Source organism: Pyxicephalus adspersus, chromosome 2, assembly GCF_032062135.1.
Source record: "Pyxicephalus adspersus chromosome 2, UCB_Pads_2.0, whole genome shotgun sequence".
Classification (NCBI taxonomy): domain Eukaryota; kingdom Metazoa; phylum Chordata; class Amphibia; order Anura; family Pyxicephalidae; genus Pyxicephalus; species Pyxicephalus adspersus.
This window is the reverse complement of record NC_092859.1, coordinates 39,900,072-39,918,955: the sequence shown is the minus strand read 5'-3', so window position 1 is coordinate 39,918,955 and position 18,884 is coordinate 39,900,072. Positions and strand designations below refer to the sequence as shown.

The window sequence follows — 18,884 nt, the reverse complement described above, 5'->3', positions numbered from 1 at the left end:
AAAGTCGATAGTCAAGTCGTTAACTGTCCCTTAAAGGAGGACCAAAGTCATATGTCATTAATGTAGTCTAAGGTCAATTTTGTTTTTGAGGGGAAGCCAATAAACCTTACTGCATGTTTTTGGGATGTAGGAGGAAACCGGTGTACACGGGGAGAACCTGCAAACTCCATGCAGATAGTGTCCTGGCCGAGATTCGAACCTGGGACCTAGCGCTGCAAAGGCAAGAATGCTACCTCTGAGCCACCATGCTGCCCCTTTGTGCTCTGCAATAGGAAAGAAATGCACAAGGGGATTTAACAGTCACAGAAAACTTATCCATCCATCACATAGATATTTTGGATAATCTCATAAAGATGGCATAAGAGATGAAGCAGCTATATAAGTTCTCCGATTGGAAACTCCGATTCCAACTGAAACTCCATAAACATTTAAAACCCTTTTCATGTAGAATAAAAAAAAACTGGAGCTTGACATACACTTTATGGGCAAAGACAGATGGTTAATTACCTGTGGATTGACATATGAAATACATAATTAAGGGAAACTTTTAGGGTTATTACCTGTTGATGTGCAGCATTTTCTACTTTGTCAGTGTCTTCCCCTGTTGTGGGATTATTTACTGATGCTTTTCCTTTGTCTAGAATTAATTTTCTCAGCTCCAGATTTTCATTTCTTCAGAGATGGCAACCAAACAATGAAAATATACAATAAATATGTAAAACTAGCGAGGTCTTACTAATGCTTTGCACAACAGAAAAATATTGATGCTGAATTATTAAAGGGGAAAATGATTTAATTAACCAATCATTTGCACATTAAAAAGGCAAACAAAAGGGGAACTAACTTTAAAGTGGAACTGCGGGCAAGCATGATTTTCATTGCAGTAGGGACAGGCGATGATGACTCTTCTGCAATAAAACAAAACTGCCCTTTCCGAACCTTGATAGCATATTACCCCTTACCTTAAAGCTTGCTCAACTTGGCTCCTCTTGTTCCAGTCAGCTTCCAGCTTAGACCTTAAATCTTCATTCTCTTTCCTCAGCTGCTCACACAATGTCTATAACATATAAAATTAAACAACATTAAATTACATAGTGCGTTCTGTTTAAAGTTTGGAAGTTAAAGATCAGACACAACTAAATTCCTGACATATTTATCACCTAAAAATTTCTTCTGCTGCGTGTCTCGCATAGGTTTTCTGAATTTTACTGGAGTCTAACATCTCCAAGCAAGTCAGGAAGTGAAACTAAATGTGAGAAGGGCTAAGAAGAGGCTTCTGAGATGCCACCTATTACGTGCAATAGGTGGCATCTAATGGTATCAGCTGTTAAGTTAGACTTTTACTATTTAGAGCTAAACTTTAAGCAGACGTCTATCTGTGCCTTTGTGCAGTCACATTTGGACAACCTACCCAACCGATTACAGGAAATTGTAGGAATAACTTAAAAACTGCATGTGGTTAGTACACAAATACTAATTTCTGTGACTTTTATTGGGATTTGAAATAAACTATATAAAATTATCACTATTTATTTGCTGTAGGGCACTATTTTCATTTACCTGCATTTTACTTTTTTAGTTTTATACCTGTAATACCGATGTTCGCATCTCATTCTTATGCACCTTGCCTGCCAGGCGGTTAAACTCCAGTGCCATGCGGCTCATGTGACCGAGAAGCCGATTCTGGTCGCAATCCTTGGCGAACATGTTCAGTGAACTCTCCATACGTTGCAGTTGATGATGAAGGTTGTCCTCTTCATGATGCACAGTTGGGCCAGGGTCCTGATAAATGATACCAGCACAACAGCCAATCAGGTTATGAGGAATTGTTATGATGACTGTAATCTATTTCACTGCCAATAAAACACATCTGCCATTTCCACATCTATAGACATAAATCTATTAGGCAAACATTTTTTTGAGGGCATACAGTGTATCTGACACTTCTATATAACATGGCTAATAATCACATGGGACTTCCATGTACCCCGCTACAGAAATGATCTTTTACTCTTAAACTTCCTTCATGATCAAAAGAAACCAGAAAGCTAACCAAGAAAACTAACTTCAAGGAAAAGGAACAAAAATGTTATTTCTTCATAAGCCATTTATTTTCTTTGTGAAATCATGGAAAATCCCAACTCTATCGCTGCTGCTGTATCAATCATTTCATGAAATGACTGGCTGAGTTCAGGAAATATGTGGACATACATAGCAGAATGTACCGGTATTTTTCTATAAATTGATAAGTAATGTAATAAGTGCCATACAAGTATTTTTTAAATAAAATCCAGATTCAGGCTCCCCCATTTGTACTCCCCCTGGACAACACATATTTTTTGCTTAGCCTTTGTTTTTTGTAACATTTACTTTTTATAAATGTCATTGGGGTGGCTATGTAATGTCACATGGGACTTTATTCTCAGTACTGCAAAGGTTGTCGGTGATGTGATGACATCAATGACATTCTCTGCAACATTTTACTGGTATACTGGTGATGCCCCCCGGTGCAGGCCCTTGATGACATTCACTGTCTAAATGTAGGTTGAATGGCGCTATGTGTCACTCAACCTGCAAAAGTGAAGACATAGGAGAATATGATTTACTGCACAGGTAGTAAGTGCTACAACCTAAGCTTCTTTTAATGTTTTGACTAATCTATGGCAAATAGCATGGCAACAAAATCTACTTTCTGATTCATTAAAGTATAATAACAGGCTGTTGAGGGAATAAAACCCATAAGGGTTTTTTTTTCTTGCTGTTTGTCCTGCTACTGACACAGAGAAAAATTTCACGGAGTTCCCATCTAAAGAAGTGATTTCATAAACATTTTTCCCTTTAAAAGGTTCCCCTAACCTCTTGGTGTTGTTTCAACTCTACAAATCGAGGGGTGATTCTCCCCAGCAGGAATCTAAACTGCAATAAAAACTTGGAGGAGGTTCTTAAAGAATCTCCCCGACTCCAAATGTATTTATCCTAATGTTCTTGTATGTTTGTTAGGGTGCTATCTTTGTATTAAGGGTACTTTCATACTTCCTCCAACTTTGTGTGGTGTACATTCTCTTTTTCCCTTCCCAAACCTCTGCCCTTGGGCTGCATTGTTCTTTTTATATTTGTTCTTTGTTAAAAGTTGTATATACACATATATATAGCAATATCGGCGGTTTACAATTGTTAGAGCATTAGTTACGTTCTATGCTTCTATGAGTATTTATGATATTTTCTGCATATTTGTGTTGATTTATCTTATTCCGATTCATGAGGGCTTTGACAGATTATTACTATGTTTATCAGAGTATATGCTGTATCTAAGTTGTGTATTTTATGCTCATATGAAGCCAATGCCGTTACAGGTAAGATATCTGTGTTTTATGTTTTAATGTTTGCTTTGTATGTTTGTTTGTTTTTCTCTGAAAACTCAGTAAAGTTGATTGACACAAAAAAAAAAAAAACTTGGAGGAGGTTCTAACTCCTCCCCATAGATCAAGTCTGCATAGCCCATGAGGCCAAATCATAGTCAGCCTGCAACATTAATTATGGAATACCCAGAAATGTCCTTAGATTTATTGATTTAGGATTATTCTGTGGTACCGAATCTCTGCAAATACCACAAAGATTACCAGCTGTGAAAAACTGTGGCCAGCTACCATAATCTAGATGAAATAGTTTGTACCTGTTCCCTAAAAAATTGATCTGATTGTGGAAGCTTTTTCAATATAAAAGGGTTCCATCATTTTCTTCTGGCTGGGTATCATTCACAATGCTTGCGAATAATTAGAGTAGAATCAAATAAAATTACTACCGGTATATTCACTTTTTGGGTAAAATGAAAAATAAGTCGAACAAGGTGTGTTTTTTGCCAGTGGGTTAACCATCATAATTAAATTGAAACCAATTACAATGTCACAATAATTTTTTACTTGGATTTAATTATAAAAATTACCATAATACAGATCGAATGGAAAAATTGATTGTGCATTGAATACTTTTAGCAGATTCCACAATTTAATATTAGACTAGAATAACATTGAGAGAAAACTGCATGTCTTCCATTACACAGCTCCAGAAACTCTGAGACCTGGGCCAGCGATGGTAAAATGTGGAATTCTATGTCCCTCTTGTGGATAATATGGGAAGAACACAATGATCTTGTACTCTTAGAGGGTTTTAGTCATTTCCGATAGTATATCACATGATGGCTGATGATGTTTACAAAAAACTGATTTAGAATGTACGGGGTATTGGAGTGATCATGCTGAATCTACCACGTCAATGTTGTTTCAAGTTACTTTTTACATTAGCTCTACCCTGTGGAGCTAATGTAATAAAATTAACACATTTAAAAAAATATATATAAGGGCTGCTGTTCTGCCTTATTGATATTAATATTGATGATATGTTTAACATAACAAAACTGACCACACAGGAGAAGTTTACTGTTAGGGTTTACAAAGTATTTAGTTTTGATAGTGGCCTTCTACCCCAGCCATAAATGCCACCTATAACCTTTCAGGTTGCTTTTAAATAAATAGTCAAATTTACCACAAGGTACTCACAGCCTAATATTCATAGCAGCAGTTAAAAAAAACTTCAGCAAAGTACAAAATATAACCCAGAAGCAAATCTGAAAAAGGAAGGACATAGGGGCTGCTTAGAAGAGTCACAAGCTCCTCTATAGTAGGGGCCATTATTTTCAAACCATAAAACTAATTGCTAGTGGTGCTTCCAGACTATAAGCTTCCTGTTTCAGATTTTGTATCCTGGTTTTTATTTTCACAATTCTAAATACAGTATATAGCAACGCTAGCTGGCAAGGTTCTTCATTCATCAGGTGCCTAGAATAGAATGAATGTAAATGCAGTCGTCGTTACTAAAAAGCTTGTTCCTCGATGACCAGGCTGGTTTCTAGAATCCAGTCATACGGGTTCAATCGTCTCAAAGGCAAGACGAGAAATCCCCTGACTGATTTAAATCATAATCTAGCCTTGTGGCTCTGTGGACTTAGTATACTTGTTACACAGAAACGTGAGTCAGTGTCAGGGAACAATGCTGATCCCACAAAAACTACGCAATTGCACAATAGGGAAGTGTGGCCAGGATGACTAACCTACTCTGTACATAGAGGTTAACAAGAGGAAACGCAGACCACCAAGGAACATCATGTGTAAGATAACATGCTGCAAACTAGGAAACTCAAGAAGAGAAAGTTACAGAAATCAGAACATATAAAGAACATCCTGTACACATTACAGAGTATTAAAGGGACATTTAACACAAGGGTAGGCTGACACATATCAGGTGCCTGCTCAGTTATTGCCCTGATTTAGAGATTGCTATAAATGTCCAAAAGTTAGAAAATCCTATATTTAGAAGTAAAGACCCACAGTTTTTGGAAGTGCCTTAGCATCACAGTGTGATGTCACATGTAATGGAGTAACACAGGTTACAAATCTATGCAAAAGAAACCCCATTTTTTAATCACTGTTGGTTGGTTGGTAAGTGTGCCAATTTTTATAATGTAATGTACAGGGACTGTAATGTTTTGGAATGTGAAATTCTCCCTTTCACTGCCCATAAGGTAAACAGCAAAATTTTGGGACATATAGGAGTTAACTAAGGATTACTTTAAGGCCATATTCACACCTAAGTGCATGTTATTTTCATGTGCTGCTCACACATATTGTAGACCTCTGGCAGCCGAATGTATAAAAGTGAATGCACATAAAAACTGCATCAACACACATCTGTACATGAAAAATGTTTTACAATGCGCCACATAATGTTCACATACATCTAAGAATCTGCCCACACTAAATGCATGCATACTTTTGCACAGTAGAGTATTGGTTTCCTTCATCGTGCCCTCGGATTTATGCCCAAATCAGATTAAAAGCGCTGACACTTCCAGGTAGTGTTACAATTTGACAGTTCCCTTTCACCCCTTTGTATACCTATAGGCCCATGACTATGATGGGCTATAGGAATAAGTGGAAGGTAGGATTGGCAGGCAAATTTCATTACTACTATTGGATGCTAGCGCTTTTCCCTCTTCAGAACAGCCCAGGCACAACAGGAGGGTGTCAGCAATGGAGGGGAGACTAAAAAAAAAAGCTAAATAGAGGATTGTTAAAAATACCCCAGATATAAATGTCCGACTTGCAGTGTGGAGCAATGTATCGATAATACCATGTGTCCGAACCCATGGACAGACTGCTGGGAGCACAAAGGAGGATAGCAGGATCACCTCAACAGGTGTTGAGGACATAATGTAAATTAAAAGCTATGTTTTTTATTGAATTTTTAAGTTAACATGCAATAAAGTGCTACTAAATGAAGATAATCATGGTTATTCCTGGTGATAGCCATATAACCATTCCCCCTAGATAGTCTTTTTCAGGAAATGCTATCAACTCCAACAATCATTTACAGTACAGGCAATTACAATCTAAAATATATCTGTACTTGTTCAAAGTGCAAAGAATCAGAAACCCATAATCAGATAAACTGCTAGTACTGCTAGTATTTTCCTTTTATTGACTTTTGCGGAATCCGACAATATAAAAAATGATATATAAAATCATAAAAAAAGATTCCTGACTTGAAGTTTAGACTTACAGGTTTGTCAAGCAGTATTTCAGTGGAATCTAATAAAGGGAAGCTGGCCAGGGCAGAATTGTAGGTTGTCATTACCAATGTCCCTCCAGGGACAAGTATGCATATATAAGTTTCTTAATCTCCTAATATGAAGATTTGCTTGGATTCCAGGCCTATTTCATGGCCATTGCTGTCCTTCTTCTAAAATTGTAAGCTGTCTTTATTTTTAGAAGTTTCAATGACCAGGAAAAGCATGCAGCCGGAATGTCAAAACTTTGTGACTTTTTGTTCTGGAATATGACTTGTAGGACTAAAAGAGATGCTTTAAAGTGTCAGCGACTCAGGGTAGCCCCAACTCAAGCTGTATAACTCATTCATCCCCTATCTCCCTACTGCATTGAAACACCTATTACCTTGCTCCAACAGAGAAGCGCTTACATTTAACAAGCAGAATGATCCTACTTTGTGACCGTGCTCCGGTCTAAGTACCTAAATGTAACATCATCCACATGGGAATGCTCCAATACCACCCACAGCTTACCCAACTTATCAGTATACAATTGTCAGGGATAGGCTATGAGGTTCCAGGACATAGGTTTTTTATGATGAAAATATCATACAAACATAACAAACACATGTTCTCTCTGTAGATAAACGGTTTTAAATCAAAGTGATCAATCGTTATGCAAGACAAGAAGCCGTCTTTCAAAAAAGGGAAGATTTGGAATTCCGCTTTGTGAGAGAGCAAAAAACAGTGGGAACATTCAAAGTCTTACATAAGAAAGAAACAATGTTGCACAACTTCTTAGGCTGTTTGCCTTATAAAACAAAAGTAGAGATTGTCCGATATGTGTCAGCCCATTCCACTGTTATTTGAGTTTAACACAAAAGGGTTTACAAGAACAAAAACTGTTGCCAACAGAACCAATCAACTATTTATTTTGCAGTATGACCTCTGGACACAAAACATTCACTTGAATTATAATTCATTGATAACCACAACAGATATAAATCCACTAATTGTGTACCAATTGCTTTTTAAACACAGGTATTAATGGGAGGGACCCAGTTGGCCTACACTGTACAGGCTGCCTGCAATAAACTACATTGGGGAATTCAGGACCAATCACTCTGCACACAGAGAGAACATGAAGAAATGGTAATCTATGTTGTACTGGGAGTAGAAGGCAGCAGCGGTGGATTCCACACTAAAGATAGGGAACCACACTGACTGCTTCTCGATCATGTTATCACCAAGACAGCCCATAATGGTAAATTAATCTATATGTTATTTAACTTGTACTGTACACCCAATATATGGGAAACTATTAGCAAAGAAAATAAGAGCTTCTGAATTGCTTTTAAAAGGTGCAGGCACAAGGACGTATTGCAGGCTTGTTCCAGGTCTGTAAATTTAATCTGCCCAACAAGGAAACAGACAGCAATAAAGCATTATAGGGGCTCCTACACTTCCTCACTTTATTAAAAACTAAAAACAGTTTTGCAATTACATAATCAAAAGAAGTGTGTCAAAGATGAGAAGGTTATAAATATCTAAGAAAAGGTCAGAAGGCAAGTCCTTTCTTTTTTTAAAATACAGGGACACTTTAATCAGTATATCAAAAGTAATAAAAATCTAACTGATAATATGTTTCCTTCACCTCACTGAAAACAAATTAACAGTTTTGACTGGATTCTAGCAAAGTGAGGGTGCTGTCTGCAGGTCATGGTGGTCCACTGGCAGGTTATCTCATTACCCTTACCCTTAATATCCATACTTTTACTTACCGATATTCTGGCTTCAAGTGGCCTTTTTCTTTCACTGTGGTCCAGGATTTCAAATTCAGAGGAAGATCCCTGTAGAAGAAAAACATAATGGAAAATTACAGCTTAGACTACATTGTTTTCAATTACTAATATCATCATAACTTGATGAGAGATATAACTGAGATGAGATGATAACTGAGAGATAAGGTGACAAACATCCTTACTTTCAATTTTATTTTACTATTGCACTGTTGGATGGATGTAGAAGGCACTTGCTCTGAATTAGCCTCCTGACCATTCACATGTAGGTACAATAAAAACACTGCAGTAAGATCAAACCACAGCAGCAGAAATATTTAAAAAAAGAAATATAAGAATTTTTAAAAACTCCACAGGCCTTTAACACTTCTCCAAGGTGATATATCCAAAATCATTATACAAACACCTATTTCATGGGGAGTTTTATCTTCAAATGGGTCTGGACCTTTCAGATTTTATGCAGGAGAGTAAAGAATCCATCACATGACAGTGCTCAGCTCCAGCAATTGTCTTACATGAAGAACTAGATATTTATAGTGGCTTCAACAGAGCAGGGAGTACAAAAAACATAAATAGATCAGGGGGTTCATCTGGGATGTTTAAGGCTACTTACACTTGCCGGAGATTTCTGGTTAGTTTTCAGGTCACTATTTGATTCTACATTCCGTTTTTCCATCTGTACATGAAAGAAATCATCTGCATGCTCTATTTCTGAAACAGATTACAATCATAATGAATAATTGTATGGATTTTAGATTATATTTTAGATTTATTAAAAATAAGGAAAAATAAGTTGCCATCACCGGTTGCCAGAATATTCACAGATAATAAGCAAACATAGATTAGTAAAAATTGTGTTTAAAATGTTAAATGTCAGGTTTGTATGGCTGTTCAATTGGAAAATATAGATAGAATTCTCCTGAGAACTGTCCTGACATGAAGAAATGATAGGAATTAGCAGTACGCTTCCTCAGGTCAGGTGTTTTCAGCACACATGCAAAACTGCACACATATATTTTGCACAATACAAAACTGCACACATGTATTTTGCACAATGCATATATATATATATATATATATATATATATATATATATATATATATATATATATATATCTGCACAATATATATTTTCTGACTGCAGAGAGTCCATATATTTGAATATTGTCAGCTGTTTTTTTGATATCACACAATATTAGTGCAACTATTTTTCAAACTTTATAAATCATTAATAAAAATAATAATAAAAGAATACATCTCATTTTGATTTTGCACACAATGCCCCCAAACACAATCATTCTTTATTTTCTTTTTTACTTAATGATTCTGCTATTAAAACAGGGCCGACAAACCCTCTATGTAATAACAAATTGCAGGTGAAAGGTTCTTTTAAAGGAGACATGTGGGGATCTATTAAGAAGAGATGGGGTTTCTTTATTCACATTTAACTGCATACAGGATAATAAAATAAAAGGCAAAATACATGACCTGCAAGGTTTTACCCTTCTGGAGCAGAGACTCACCTGTGTCCATTGTGCCAGGGAGAGAAGTTTGAATAGCTGAGGGTGAAGAAGGCTGCAAATCCTGGCGGTCTTTGGTCAGCGCTTCAGCTTTCTGTCGGAGAGCGAATGCCACATTCTTAGTCTCCTCTAACAATTCACCTGAGATAAAAGAGTGGAAAGCCTGAGTGTGATGAGGAGGGAGCAAGCTATTAGTAGCATGGGGAGAATAGAAACAGAAACAGCTGACTGAGAAAAGAAACTACACAGTGACATGTGGAATAGTAAAGTCTAATTGGGAAAAGCCTGAGTCATGTTTTATTACTATTAGCTGTGACCAAAAATATTTATTATTAACTGCTCTTCATTTTTACAGATCGCATTTTCCCTGCAAAATTAACTTTATGTGATTCAATAACTAAATACGAAACCCTTTTTTCAAAAGAATTGCAAACAGAAAAGTCATTTATTGCACAAAGAGCAACAGCAATAAACAATAATAAAAAAAAAAAAACAACAGGGCCGTTTGGCACATCACTATCAAACGCCTAAATGCGCATATGCCGTTCAGTGTTTTCCTAAAAAAAAAGTCAGCGATCCAGCATGCAAGTGTGCTTGTCTGTCCCTTCTGCAATAACAAACCGGCCTGAGTGCAAATCTTGTTTTGCAGAACTAGAGTTCCTCTTTAAGGAACTTGATTATGAAAGAAGAGGACATGCTGTTCCCCAGAGTTATTTGTACACACAAAAATGCTATTTTACCGTTTGCTCTCTTTATATAAGTGGCAATTATAGCCTGATCATTACTGTTGGGTTAGTATGGTTTTATTCATATTCAATAATGTCTTACTTTTTTAAACCACTTTTAAAATAACATCATTTTTAAAGAGGGATCAGCACAATAACCACTTTACCGATCACTAAATACAGAATCCCAAAGGTATCAGTAGTGTTTTTTTTCTCCAAAAAATCCAGTTGGCCACATTTGGTGTTGCTTACAAATTTATAACGTTGAAAGTTGTTACTTCTTTTAAAAAAATAAGAGTTTCTGGTTGCCACTTAGGTGGTATTACACTACCTCCATTTTCCACTATTAGAAGCCTGATCGGAAGGGAACAATACCGATGTGAAGATTTTATTTTTGTTTATTTTAAAAACAAAAAGACCCCTATTGAAAATACATTTTGATTAAAAATGTTATTTAGTAAATGAACCCCAATATACAGTAAATGCAGGAGTAATACTTTCAATGTACCCAAACTCAGGATTCCATCCATGTTTTTCCTTGGTTTGCCCTGTCGGTTTGGGGCTTCGCCTCCTGGATCATATATTCTGTAGGGACTTCTGCCTTCCATTAATCAATTAGACATCCAACCAAAGGTGATCGAACATGTCTGAAAAAAAATAAAAGATAAGTATATAATGTGCATACTAACTATCCTGCAATAATTACAGATAATGAAATTTGCAGGCTTGAACACTTTAGCAGTGTTGTTTAAAATGTCTCTCCTTGGGGAATTTTCCTCCAATCTGCCTCACCCCAATAAAATGTTTTTGTTAATACAGGGGGTGTTTAGGTTTGCTTGTTCCTAAAACAAATGTCCGCTGTTTAATTATAATTAAACAGAGGACACTACTTGTCTACATAAATGGGATTTCTCAATTCCTCCGTCATCACTCACCCACCAACCTCATTGCCTTAGGCTTCGTTCACACATCTTTCACGATCCTTTCCAATGACAAAAGGCTGAAAGATGAAGAAATGAGTGCTGTACATACAGCGCCATTCTGCTCCATGTAGAGGGGAGGGGGGAGAACAAGCGAGTGTGGCACCCCGCTGTGCTCTCTACCCTTCACTTGCATTAGTCGTTCTTCAATCTGCCAAGATGGAATCATGAATGACATTGCATGTGTGCTGTACACACATCAAATTCTCCTCTGATAGCAGCTCTGAAGTGATAATAATCCTATGAGTATCATCTGACGTGTGTACGTAGCCTTAGCATCCCAAGTGCTGTAGGATCATGGGACTTACCTACAGGAAAGCAATATACAGATCATTCTTCCCAGCTATAGAGTTTATTGAAGCCATAAGCCACACAGTGCATTGTCAGATGAATGCAGGAAAAAGGAATAAAAACATGAATTGCACCGAACTACATATATAACAAGTAAATATAGCTGTCTCCCCACTGTACATGTACAATTACAAGTTGTACCGAAAGTAGATTTAAAAAAAAAAAAAAAAAAAAAAAAAAAGGATTGTTCACATTATGCATATTCCTTTCGGGGCACACACATACATTCCCACCAACACAAGTAAGCCAGGGCTTTTCCTATATCTATATTGCGTTAGGCTTTAAATACAGAACATTCCACATCATTTCACAACAGACAAAACCTTGCAATGGTTGCAAAAAAACAGAAGCTGAACTGAAAATATTTCACTTATCGGACATTGACCACCAAAAACTTTCCAGTGCTAGTAACGGATACCAGAAAAAAAATAAAACACAACAGAGTCCTCCTCTGGACAACACACAGCATTTTTGTGCACAGAGTGGTGTCAGCTCCGCCCAGTTTTCTACTCCAAAATTACTCAATCCATCACACTCTCTCCATTTTCCAAAAAAAAAAATTCTCACACTTCTTATCATGCTGTCGATCTCTTGCGGAGCTTTTGTTTTCACTTTCATACATTCTTTTCCACATACATGGTTACATTGCTAGTCAGGTTGAAAAAAGACCAAAAAAAAAGGTCCATCAAGTTCAATCACTAGGGAAATAAACATATCCCAGACAATAACCCTATAAACATAGTTTATCCAGAGGAAGGCAAAAAAAACCCTGGTTTAATTTGCTCCATCCCATGAGGCAATCGGATGTTCCCTGGACCAACATACATTCCAGGAAGAGCTGTATGGCATTTCTCAGGGTGGACCTCCTAGCCGGTCATGCCTCCATGATGTGTGTTTAAACATCCGCACATAGTCTACATTTAAAATGTTTACAGGGTAACAAGAACAAGGATTGAGAGGTGGCATCATATAGCATTAAGAATCTGATCAATATTCCGTAAAGGAGGACCAGAAGTTTTTAATAGTCTGTAGAGGAGGACTAGCCCTTTTTTTTTTTTTTTTTTTTTTTTTATTTATTGGAAGTAGCAAAATATTAAAAATGACTTTTAAAATAACAATAACAAGCTTCTATAAGATGAAATTTCTGGGTTTACATACTCAGATCAACTGGTAGCACAAAGCTGGTTTAAGAGTTTCCCAGGAGAGGGGTTTATTACTTAATAAATAAATTTAGATTTATAATTGTAAATAATTTAAAACACTATTGAAAGTTTTTTTTCTATCATTGAGATTTTATTATTATAGGTATGTGACATAAAATTCCAAATGAATCCATTTTTATCTTAGGCTGTAACACTGCAAAACTTGGGAAACACCAAGGACTGGGGTGACCACCTATGAAAGCATTGTATATGTGGAGATAAATTAGTAATCACACAAAAGGCACACAAGCGTCACAATAAACATGGCTCTAGGCAGAAGTTTGTGTTTCTTTCTATTGAAGAACACAAAGGAAAATACAAACCACAAGTATCCATGTGAGTCACAATGACCAGATAATTACCTAGGAATCCTTGATGTGCACTGAACAAAAGACAACTAAATAGGAAGACTGAGGACCAGCACTGTGGAAACTGACAAAAGTTCAAGCAGTGGGTAGTCACTGGTATCGCCTGTGGTCTCCAAGTGGCTGATTTTTCTTTATTACTCATGTACCGTGCCTTGTTCTAAATGGTGTCAGTTTGTGGAGGTGCCCATCTTAGTAGAGGCAGACCTTTGCTCCTTCATGTTAGGTCTGCCCCTTTGATATATGGTGATCCAAATCCTGGTAGAATAATGATCAGGAAACAACAGATCCACAGGGTAGATGAATCAAGGAGATTCATAATCTGTGTATCTTAAGATACAGCTTCCTCTCCAGCAAGGAGAACAGTGTGCAGAACAGAAGCTTCACCATGATCTGTCACTGGAGAGACGAGCAGTCATAATTTAAAGTTCCTTAGATGACCTCACAGTGAACATATACAACTAACAGGCTATGGAACAGGGGTGCCCATCATAGTCCAGTGTTTATCCCAGAAGTTTTTTAAGCCGGGTGGAAAGTAATTGTAGGTGGGTGGCAGCCCCTGTATTGTGGCCCAACTCTTTAGTAACCACCCAAAAACAGCCGGGTGTTGCGCCCGGCTAAAAGGGGCTGAGGTGAACACTGTCGTCACATGACAGGAAGTAAACTTCCACTTGCCAGCATACACACCCATTAATGATGTTCCAGGGAATAAACAAGCTTAGCACTGCTTTGCTGAAGCCATGGTATTCAATACAGCCAGCTTTGTGATTAATAAAAGCAATGCAGCTTATTTTGCCTTTGTTCTACTTTTGCAGAAGAAAACAAGAATTGACTCTAGGCAGATATAAAAAACAAAAATGATTACAGCTACGTAATTACTAGTACATGAATAAATGTATATTTCAAAAAATAACAGTGTAGGAACCTGAATATGATTTGATATGTGATATGATACAATTCCCTTTATGGCCGAGTTATGACCGAGACAGGGAGAAACAGCACAAGGAGACAAACAGGTGAATTACTGTGCAACAAGCCCGCTGATTGGATAGAGTGATAGATATAAGGATCTATAGATGCTGCTTCTTCTTTTGGGTTGAAGACCTAGAAGTAAAACTGTAGAAAAATCAAGACCCCCCATACCAGGCAGGACTGAACCATGTAAATCCCAGGACTGAATGGACAGTAATGAGAGAAATGTAAAGATATTCCTCTATGAGGATCTGTAGGAGAAGTGCAGTGCACTGCATAGTTGGGATTAAACAACTTTTTTCCTAGCACAGCTTTCCTTTTAGACATAATTCATTTCCTACAAGAAAGGTCCTTCACTGACACACTGCAAGTTTCACTTCTGCATTGATGGCCTTGGTTTTTTTAGGTGGGATTCTCTCGACAGAGCTAACATACCATTTAGAGACTTGGTAGTAAGCGTGTATTTCTAAGGTGATGCCCTCCAAATCACATTGCATGGGACCTCGTGCCACCTACTAATTAGTAGGCTGTTATGGATCACAGATAACAGAACATGAAACTGTGAACAAAGAGAAGCTGGGAATTCCCAGACTTACTGCTTATCTGCTTTCACTCTATGATTTGTGTTCTACCGGGCAGAACCAGTATATAGAATGCTAGATTGCAGGTCACATATATTTAAGGTTACCAAAACTAAAGAAACGGAGGGGGGGGGCATCCATTTTTACTACCCCACTATGGGGCTACATGTAAATACTTTATTCATTTATTAACCAATTTTCTTTTAAGTGACAAAATGACCGCCTAGGAAAACTTCAATTTGTTTTTACAATGCTTGTTGCATTTAAACATTTTTTGGTAATTTAACTTTTTCAGAACAGGAGATAAAAAAAATAAATAAAAAAAGAATTTGACATGAGGCTAAACAAAGCAGGAAGATAAGTTAGGACACTGCAGAATATCTGTTTATTACCTTGTGCGGGCGCGGGGAGTTATTTGGGTTCAATTAGTGAGATGAGTTGATAAAGGATTTCTACACTAGATCCCCACCCAATTCTCAGAAGGCATATCGCACATTAAAACATGAAGTTAGATTTTTTTTTTTGTACTGAAGATAACATGATGTTTTTACGGTGCTTTCCATCCTCATGTATTAAAATTTAGCAAATGAATGAATGCAAAAATATTTATACATCTATACTACTATAGTGTGAATGTGTATTATTCATTTACACTGTGCGAAGGGTATAAAACCCAGGTAGCCAGATACTGATACACCCAAACTATTACAGATGACACCTAGCTTTTTTCTATGCAACCGTAAATCATTAATTAAAGTCAACCTGTATTACTTTATTCTTTCCTTTGCCTATACTTGTAAAATATTGGGTTTACAGGATGCATTTTAAAGAGAAAGTGTCATGCAACATTTGTGTGCACGCAGCCTCTTTCACCCCCGCCCCTTTAACTTACCCAGGCAGACTCCCTTACCACCTACCACCAACACTGAAACCCTTGCTAACAAAGCAGGGCTTCTACTTTTGAAGGGCCAAGTTACCCCCCCCATGTAACATTACTTGGGCTCCCAATCACCAGACCCAAACACTGGCATGTGGTAGGATGCCATGCCCTAATCCCTTTGAGGAGGTAAGAAAACATGGTTGGGTAAGTTTGCAGTACAGGTACATTTTCTCTGAGAATGATCAAAATGAACCCAGACTACGTACACTAAAAATTTACATATTCTGAACAAACAGTAAGAGCATGTTAAAGCAAACTATTATTCATTTCTGTAGCTATAGACATTATGGAGATTTTCAGTATCAAAATTCTGGAGTATTTTTATAGAAAACATCTTTTCTTGGCCCTTAGGCACTTTCAGGGACACAATTCCCGATATATTATTGCAATGAATGGCAACACGTATAATCATTCTGAATGCTATACTACCGCACAAGTACATGGATGTGTTCTGGCTAATAAAAAACGTGGCAGTGCCAAGTAACTGTGCTAGAGAAGTACAAGACCTTAACCTAGCCTTAAAAACGGACCAAAACCTGGCATTAGGGCTTGTTTCTAATAATAACAGCAACACATGCATTGATGCACTGGGTTAGCATTCACTGTTAATGGCACCCCAAGCGCACCTTACTACAGTGTAATGAATGAACAGCAACGCATACCAATACACAGAAGCTGTTCATTTTTGTTTTTGTGGTACACTGAGCAGCCTATTCAATTGTCTCCCCTAACACAATGCAGGCCAACATGGTGCACACTTTCACAACACAGCATACAGTCCTAAATAGAATGAACTCCTCCAGTCTTTGTGTAAATCCTTGGGGATTCATTTTTTTACAGTACAAGCAACTAAGGGGGTCAGGGATGGCTTGATGTTCTTATACTTGGGTGTTCGGAATATGTATACCTTTTTTTTCTCCATAGTCCGGGCACAGATGCATTTTAGGCTTGTGGCACTTACTGCTCGATTCCTATAAATGCATGCGAACTACATCAAAACATGCAACATCAAGACAGAACTTGTCTAGCTCTTATGTCAAACAATTGGCAGTTCACACACGAAGGACTATACTGTGAGAACAGAAATACAGTGTTGTAAGTTCTCCCATACCTGGAAGTGCCGGGTAATTCTTGGACAGCTTGCTAGCTCATCCCCTTGATGAGGAAGTAAAGCTGTTTACATCACATAAATTTACTTTGAATTAAATCCCCATGTGGAAATTCCAGAGAGGGTGGAGGCTAACTAGAAGCCCTGGATGTATAAGTATGAGAGGAAGGGACTAGGGCAGAAGATCGGAATACGTCATGGGCGGAAGATAGGAATACGTCATGGGTGAGAGGAGTAACCGAATTGTTATCTAAAAATTATTGAATACACACATACAAAAAGCAAAAAAATTATAGCTAGCTAAAGTGATACCCTTCAGTGGTTAAAAAAATATTAAAAACACAAATGCTTTAGGAGCAATAGGCTCCTTTTTTCAGGTTTTTACATTTTTCGGGAATATGGGACAATTGGACCGAACTCTATCTAGCATCCAAAGGAGGGACTGAAGAAGAGGAACAGAGAGGTGGATATATTTATTTAGGATGAAGTGCTACCAGTCAGAGTTAGTAGATTACATAGAGATGAGTCACCGAAGCCAGTATGAGGGCAAGAATTATCCTCCTATCTGTATCATACATGAAGATAGTACATTGGGATGATTGCAGGAGGCTGTAACCTAGTCAGTCCAGGCATGAATGAGGCTGGCACTGAGTAGGCAAGTCTTAGGTGGAGATACAAGAAAGGAACTCTCTAAATATGCTGATGCTACTTCATAGTCAAGTGACCTAGATAGAAAGCAAGAAGATGAAAAAAGGACAGGGCGATGTATAACTGCAGATTCACCGTCTTGGTGTATTACGTGACTGGGATATGGGAAGCACAACACATTAGATCATTTGCCAAACATCACAAAGTTATAAACATATTGTCAAATAGTGTGATATATTGTGAAATATGCATATTCCTAGGTAAAAAGACTTTTTGTCTCATTCTCATTACTTACATTGGCAAGTTTAATATTTACCAGCCAGGTGGCAACTCCACCTATCCCCATTTTGCTGGATTTTTGCTTTAAAATGTATACATTGACATAACTTTTTCTTCAAATTTGGATAGAATACAGAAGTATTAAAACATAATTTTTTTTTGCAACCGATATTGAAAGAAAAAAAAGGTAACAATACTTTTAAAGTGTAACCAACCTATGAATTTGAGACAAGGCCGCATCTCTAAATACTTGGACCGAAACACAAATTCTGAGGAGTTACCTCTGCAACTGGGACTTTTAAGGCCAATAAATGTAAATTGCAAAAGTATAAATCAAAACCAACACTTTTTTTAACATCATTAAAAATCATCATTATTAAAACTTTAAAAAAAGCAAACATTATCAAAAATTCCTGTCTGGGTTGCCTAGACAAAAAAAGTAACCGTTGGTTTGACGCGTTTTGCTGAATATATCTACTTTTTCAGGAACAAAAAAGACAAGAAGATCCCGACGTGGGGACGTCAAGTGGAGGCTGTAGGAGATGATTTTTTGAATGGCTGAGAAAAAGAAAGTATATAAACAATTTGTGATATGAATGGAAATACCAAGGAACAGGATTCTAAAGAAGTCAGTATGGACCACAATGTGATAATAGAGACTATTGCTGATTGAAAAATAGCCCTAAAGTTGCTGTCCTCCTCTGCTCTCACCCGATAGGTGGGTCCTATGTGCTGCAATAATCAGTTCTTGTCTTTTCTGTTCCTGAAAAAGTGGATATATCCCGCCCCGTCAAACCAACAGGGTTACCTTTT

The 18,884-nt window shown here is 37.3% G+C and overlaps 1 protein-coding gene across 6 annotated transcripts in view; it reads right to left on the bottom strand.

The window, feature by feature from the left end:
- Positions 1 to 18,884, bottom strand: part of TNIP1 (TNFAIP3 interacting protein 1) — a 45,981-nt gene that overhangs the window by 19,854 nt on the left and 7,243 nt on the right. For 5 of the 6 annotated variants that reach the window (XM_072400516.1, XM_072400517.1, XM_072400519.1 and 2 more), the window contains exons 2-8: positions 11,154 to 11,292; positions 9,924 to 10,061; positions 9,014 to 9,111; positions 8,383 to 8,451; positions 1,588 to 1,782; positions 963 to 1,057; positions 561 to 672 (exon numbers count right to left, since the gene is read on the bottom strand). In XM_072400516.1, the coding sequence (XP_072256617.1) occupies positions 561 to 672; positions 963 to 1,057; positions 1,588 to 1,782; positions 8,383 to 8,451; positions 9,014 to 9,111; positions 9,924 to 10,061; positions 11,154 to 11,253 (807 nt within the window). In that variant the 5' untranslated portion in view covers positions 11,254 to 11,292. The remainder of the gene's footprint in view (positions 1 to 560; positions 673 to 962; positions 1,058 to 1,587; positions 1,783 to 8,382; positions 8,452 to 9,013; positions 9,112 to 9,923; positions 10,062 to 11,153; positions 11,293 to 18,884) is intronic. The other variant, XM_072400520.1, reaches the window with a different exon arrangement.